The sequence below is a fragment of the Sinocyclocheilus anshuiensis genome, unplaced genomic scaffold (genome assembly GCF_001515605.1).
Source record: "Sinocyclocheilus anshuiensis isolate Anshui unplaced genomic scaffold, SAMN03320099.WGS_v1.1 scaffold215, whole genome shotgun sequence".
Classification (NCBI taxonomy): Eukaryota; Metazoa; Chordata; class Actinopteri; order Cypriniformes; family Cyprinidae; genus Sinocyclocheilus; species Sinocyclocheilus anshuiensis.
In genome coordinates, this window is record NW_015552542.1 from 421,370 (window position 1) to 427,501 (window position 6,132).

General features: G+C 37.3%; 1 protein-coding gene across 1 annotated transcript in view; it reads right to left on the reverse strand.

Annotated features, from left to right (window-relative positions):
• The window catches only part of LOC107663988 (liprin-beta-2-like), a 36,600-nt gene that overhangs the window by 9,494 nt on the left and 20,974 nt on the right, over positions 1-6,132 (reverse strand). The window contains exons 8-17 of the mRNA XM_016454431.1: positions 5,957-6,049; positions 5,600-5,711; positions 4,191-4,223; positions 3,693-3,754; positions 3,225-3,300; positions 2,206-2,300; positions 2,043-2,110; positions 1,919-1,961; positions 1,715-1,756; positions 1,357-1,486 (exon numbers count right to left, since the gene is read on the reverse strand). Coding sequence (XP_016309917.1) covers positions 1,357-1,486; positions 1,715-1,756; positions 1,919-1,961; positions 2,043-2,110; positions 2,206-2,300; positions 3,225-3,300; positions 3,693-3,754; positions 4,191-4,223; positions 5,600-5,711; positions 5,957-6,049 — 754 coding nt within the window. The remainder of the gene's footprint in view (positions 1-1,356; positions 1,487-1,714; positions 1,757-1,918; positions 1,962-2,042; positions 2,111-2,205; positions 2,301-3,224; positions 3,301-3,692; positions 3,755-4,190; positions 4,224-5,599; positions 5,712-5,956; positions 6,050-6,132) is intronic.

Sequence of the window (6,132 nt, forward strand, 5' to 3'; positions counted from 1 at the left end):
AGGCTGCCGCCTGCCAATGTCAAGTTCATTGTCGTTTTTTCATTCATGCTTCAGACACCGGTCACGTTGAAGACGTTCCCCTAGCGCCCTCTAGAGGACGCAGCGTGGAGTTCCCTTTCGAAAGGGAACCATAGGAGTGGTGCATTGCTAAAAATAAACTAGAATGTTCTTTTAAAAACAGTCAAAGTGACTTTTTAAAATTCCAAAACAGTGAAAAAGGGAGAAAAGGAGGGAAAGATTTGATTGTGGCATTCAGCCCTATTACACAGTTTTAGTTATGATTTACACGTGTAAAATTCAAATTGCAATTACCAAAGACAAAGGACTCGCTGTGCACAGTTTTGTGTTTTTTTGGTCTTCAGTACTATTAGCTCACTGTTAGAGATTTAAATTAAAGGGGTCATATGTTGTTGCTAAAAATAACATTATTTTGTGTATTTGGTGTAATAAAATGTGTTTATGCAGTTTAAAGTTAAAAAAACACATTATTTTCCACATACTGTACATTATTGTTTCTCCTTGAGACTTTAGTCTTTGCAACTTTACAGATCTTCTTTATGCACCAAGAGCGTGTAACACTTCAAAGAGAAAGGAAAAATTGAAATCGCATCATATGACCGCTTTAATGAAATGAAAGCAGCTGTGCTAATGGAGACTAACAGAGCAGGTTTTCATAGGCCTGTCTCCAGTCTCCCTGCTTGTCAAAGCATGTTTGGGCATCTGGCAATGATTTGCCTCCCTTCAGTCAAGCTTCAGTTACAGGGTGGGTCCTGAAGAGGTGGGGCCCACATGACAGATCTGGTTCCTGATGGAGACCCTTTCATTATAGTCCATCAAAGGCACAGGGTTTTAGGAATGGTAGAAGTGGTTTTACTCCAAAATAGTGTGGACGAAATATACATCCTAGTCACAAAAAAAGATTTCACCAGAGATGGGTGGGTATGCCCAGAGAGATCAAACACACAAATAAGCAGGGAATCAAGATACTTGTTCTAATAATATACAGAAATATACCTGCAATTGGACTATGATTTGAGTTGTACAGACTTTTTTTTTAGAAAGGTAAATCCTTTCTAATTTCAGATTTATAGTACCAGCTCTGATAAAAGTTGCATAAAAAGTCCAAATGGTTGGTCACTTCACATGTCATTCAGATGGACTTTTCTAATTCAGTTCTTGGCTAGAACAAGCTCTAATATCGACCAGACTTTATGCCAATAGTCAAATTATGCAAGATTACCTGCTCTCTGAAAATTACCTCCATCTTCTAAAGGTAAATACTAAATTATTACGATAGGCTAAAACAAAATCAGCAGTTTTTAACATAGTACAAGATACTATGAAAGGATCTCATACTAAGGTTGATGTCTTCATCCTTGTTCTCTGGTGTCCTCTGGTCTGATGTGTCACTCGCCTCACTCTCTCCCTTCTCTGGGTGACTCAACACTGTTAGGTGTGTCGGATGTTTGTTATCAGCTGGTCGAGTCTATAAAAATGGGTGAGAAGTGAAGTGTAGGTAATTCTGGCTGCTGCAGACATGTTTAATACATGTTTAATCTTCAAAAGCCTCCTATTATAGCATCAGCATTAAACCACTGCCAATAACAACATGGCCATGATTTCAGTTATGCTGACGTATTTAGTTTTAATTCAACTAGAAGATTAAGAGTAAATATGATGACAGATTAATCACTTAAGACGATTGTTTCTATACCTCCTCTGAAAGAACATGATCTACCAGTTTCCCATCCACAACCTAAAAAAAAATAGAGTGAATCACTAGAAAGAATCTTGGCATGTCAACATCATTTTAGGATTTTATAAGCTCTGTGTAAACCACACACACAAACCATAAAGAAATAATTCTGTATCAACAGCTATCAACTGTAAATAAATTAGACTGATTGTTTGGTCAAACCTTTTGTGCTGAGCTGCCTTCAAAGTCTTCCATACTGATGGACCTGAGGAAAACAACATTAATAGTTATATGTGACATATATTCTAATGTTTGAAATGAGGTTTGCATGTACAGACGCTGTTACCTGGGGTTTGCATCTTTCTGAGAAGAAACTGAAGAAAACAGCAGAGGAGATGAGCTACTAAAGGTCAACTTTATCAAAGATAAAAAATAATAAGATCAGAAATGGTTCAGGAAATGTAAGTGTCAGCAGCCACTCATACTCATGAACCTACACACACACACACCTCAGCATGAGCTTTATGTGTTAAAGTCTTCATCTTTACAGTCCCATTCTGTTTTCCATCTTCACTGCTTATCTGTGCTGATTTGTCTTCTGGGTCTGAGGAAGGCATAATTTACATATCATTAAGCTATACTCTAGTTAAAATACATTTAGCTAGATTAAAGTGATTATTACATTTTGAATATGGATATTTTTCTTACAAAAACGCATCGATTCGTGACAGGAGGCCTTTGTTTACCCCCTGGAGCTATGTGAGGCACTTTTTATTATGGATGCATGCACTTTATTTCACTTCTTTTGGACTGATGAACTGCAACACCCGCTGACTGCCATTAAACAGCTTGGAAGATCAAAGTCAATTTTTTAAATAACTCCAATTGGATTCATCTGAAAGAAGTAAGTCATATACGCCTAGGATGGCTTGAGGGTGAGTAAATAATGGGCTAATTTTCAATTTTGGGTGAACTATCCCTTTAAGCTAAGCCCGTATGTGAAACCAGGCCATCAGGTGTACCAGTTTAGTATACTAAAAGTACAATTGCAGGGTATTTTTATTAAGTACAACAAATATGAATATGAATTTGTAGTATACTTAGCATGAAATAAATGTATTTCATATAAATAAATTCAATAAATACAGTACATTTTAGTATATTTATTTTTCACTAGGGTAGCTATCTGGAATTCAATATTTCAACACCTGATCATAACTCCCAACAAGTGTGATTAAATTTGAGTAAAATAATCATTCAGTTTTGATTTAATCTCAGTGACATTTCCAACAAACAATGCACTCTTCATTTAATGATTTCTACCTGATCAGCAAAAGGTTATCACTTGACTTTAAATAAAAAATAAGCATGTCAGAAAAAACTCTGTTATGCACATTTTTTAATGCATGATTATAGTGCCCTTTTTGTATTTTAAATATTTTCTGGCAAATCTCTATAAAATGGTTTCGATGGGTATATGGCCATTGACTATATGATAAAACAGGCAAAATATTGTTTAAGAATTTACCTTGAACTAAAGTCATGATGTCATTCATTTGTCTGAACTTGCTGAGGAGGAGAGTGAGCTCTTCTATTCGACGATCCTGGAGGGAGAAAAAAAAAATAACACCAAATAATAAATGTGATCAAATGGCACACAAGGCAATCTCTGCCACAGGTACTGTAAGTCCAAGTATTTGGCACATGTCTGGGGAAACTGGTTCTGGCTTCAGTTCCACAGATATTCTACACACTTAAGTTCAGAAACACAGTGCAGTGTGAGGAACAAAGTGTCCAGTGTGCTCAAAATAACTCTTGCTCACCCTGTGAACATGGTGAGGAGAGAGTTGACACAAGTGAACTATAATTTGGAATTTCCAGATGTTTTTTTTTTTTTTTTTTTCTGTTAGTGGCCATAACAATTATGGATTATATGTGTTTATTTATATTTTTTCTTTTAACGTTTAAAGTAAAAAAAAAATAAAAATAAAAATACCTTTTCATCATTTGCTGAAATAAGTGATTCCATTCCTGTCTTCAGCCTTTGTAGCTCCTGATCTGTTAACAGACAAATAAAAAATACATAAATAAATAAACAATTTATGGGACAGCCGTGCACAAAATACATATTCAAGATCTGCAAGATTGTTTACAGTGTCTAGTAACTACAGTCTAGAATTGAATAAACCTCACACATGTTTAAGATCTACTACCCTGAACATAATTAAAGTATACAGACATGGAAAACAGGAATTACACTGATCTTACTTTTCCAAGGAAAGCCAAGTGGAGCAATAGATGGTTATGACTTCATTTTAGAGTAACCAGTTCAGAAGACACTTACACAGGCATGAGTTTATGGGTTCACATAAAACAATGAAAGAAGTGAGAACTCACACAATCAAATGCAGAAATGGGTTTTATGTATGCAGATGAATTCTGCATTAATCTTTCTAGCAATTTATGTGAAGTTGTGTAATAAAAACAAGCTTACGTTTGGTGTTGAGTCTCCTTCTGTATATCTCCTCTAATGGTGAGTGAATGGTAGTAAGGAAAAAGAACCATTGTTAGCTACCACACTACACAGCATACACATATGGCAATTATTAATAACTGCTGTCAACATTAGTGATTGACCGATATGTATTTTTCAAAGGCTAATGCCAAAATCTAAAGAGCAAGGGAGCTAATGGCCAGTGTAATGCAGATACAATTTAAAGGCTAAGTGTTTAATTTCAGTGCCACTATAACAGCACAAAAGGGAATTACAAGAATAATGACAATGTGCTCCCGAAATCGTGTGCTGTAAATGTATGCACTATATTTGATGAAGAACTTACTTCTCGGCCATTAATAAAGTATCTTCTATAAAGTCTGCAACATCAGCCATGCTTTTCAGAACCGTGGCTGAAGCAGTAAGTCGCTTAGGTATGTTTTACCTACTATTTTATGAATACTGCATTTTTGGACATACTACCCATACTGCTATTCATACATAGTTCTGTATGTAACTAACAACATCCGGATGCAAAAACTGCATGCAAAACTGAGTGCATATGGAATGCATGCATTCCCTGAACTCTCTCACTGTCTGTCATTAGTCGGAAAAACAACTGATTTAAAAACAGCAGAACTAATAATTTTGCTACTTAGACAAGTGCACACAGTTATGAATGAATGAATGATGCATTTATATAGTGCTTTATTGTGTATTGCTGTACACCCAACGCACTTTACGATCATGTGGGGGGGGTGTCTCCTCAACCACCACCAGATGCGACGGCAGTACAACGGCGCCAGTGCGCTCACCACACACCAGCTACAGGGGGAGAGGAGAGAGAGTCATAGAGCCAATCAAGTGGGAGGGGATTATTAGGAGGCCATGATTGATAAAGGCCAGTGGCGGCAATTTGGCCAGGACACTGGGGTTACACCCCTACTCATTACGAGAAGTGCCATGGGATTTTTAATGACCACAGAGAGTCAGGACCTTGGTTTAACGTCTCATCTGAAAGTCGGTGCTTTTTTACAGTATAGTGTCCCCGTCACTATACTGGGGCATTAGGACCCACACAGACCACAGGGTGAGCAACCCCTGCTGGCCTCACTAACACCTCTTCCAACAGCAACCTAGTTTTCGCAGGAGGTCTCCCATCCAGGTACTGATCAGACTCAACCCTGCTTAGCTTCAGTGGGCAACCAGTCTTGGGCTGCAGGGTGATAAGGCTGTGGCACAAATTATCTCAAATGGAGAAATATCGGCCTATCACTAATTAACATGCATTAACATGCACAACTAATTAGACACAGCTGTGAAAAATACAAAGAGCTAAATTGCCTTTAACATTAGTATTGACTGCATCAGGGCAGGCCTGTAGATGGATTTGAGAGAGAAAGCAGTACCTCTTTCTGCGCTGTCTACAGACACTGGAGCTCTGGAGAGCAGTTGAGCCTGTAGACTCTCTATCTCAGAGTTCTTACAGCTCAACAGCTGCTGTAAACTCATGATCTCTGCCTGAGAGAGTAGAAACACTTCATTATTATTTAGCCAAAAATGTACAAATTAATTAATTAAAATTATTTGCATTAATAACAAGCCATAGTACATGTTTACAGGAGTATTAAAAGGACATTATAGAGAGCAAAAACATTGCTACATCGACCACAGTTGATCACAACATGAGCTACATTGGAATATTGTCTGTGAACAACAACTTTGGGACAATTTATGCCTTCACAATCACATTTGTGTTGCAGTACCTGTGTCACCTTGAGCTTCTGCTCGTACTGCATCTTCTCCTGTTTCAGCTCGTCAACTCGATGCTTGAGCATCTTGAGCTCCTGAAGCAGGTTCTGTGTAATAATGCACACACCAATAATGAATAATGTTATATGGGAATAAATAATGTTCCCATGTTAAAAAGAAAACTGCAAAA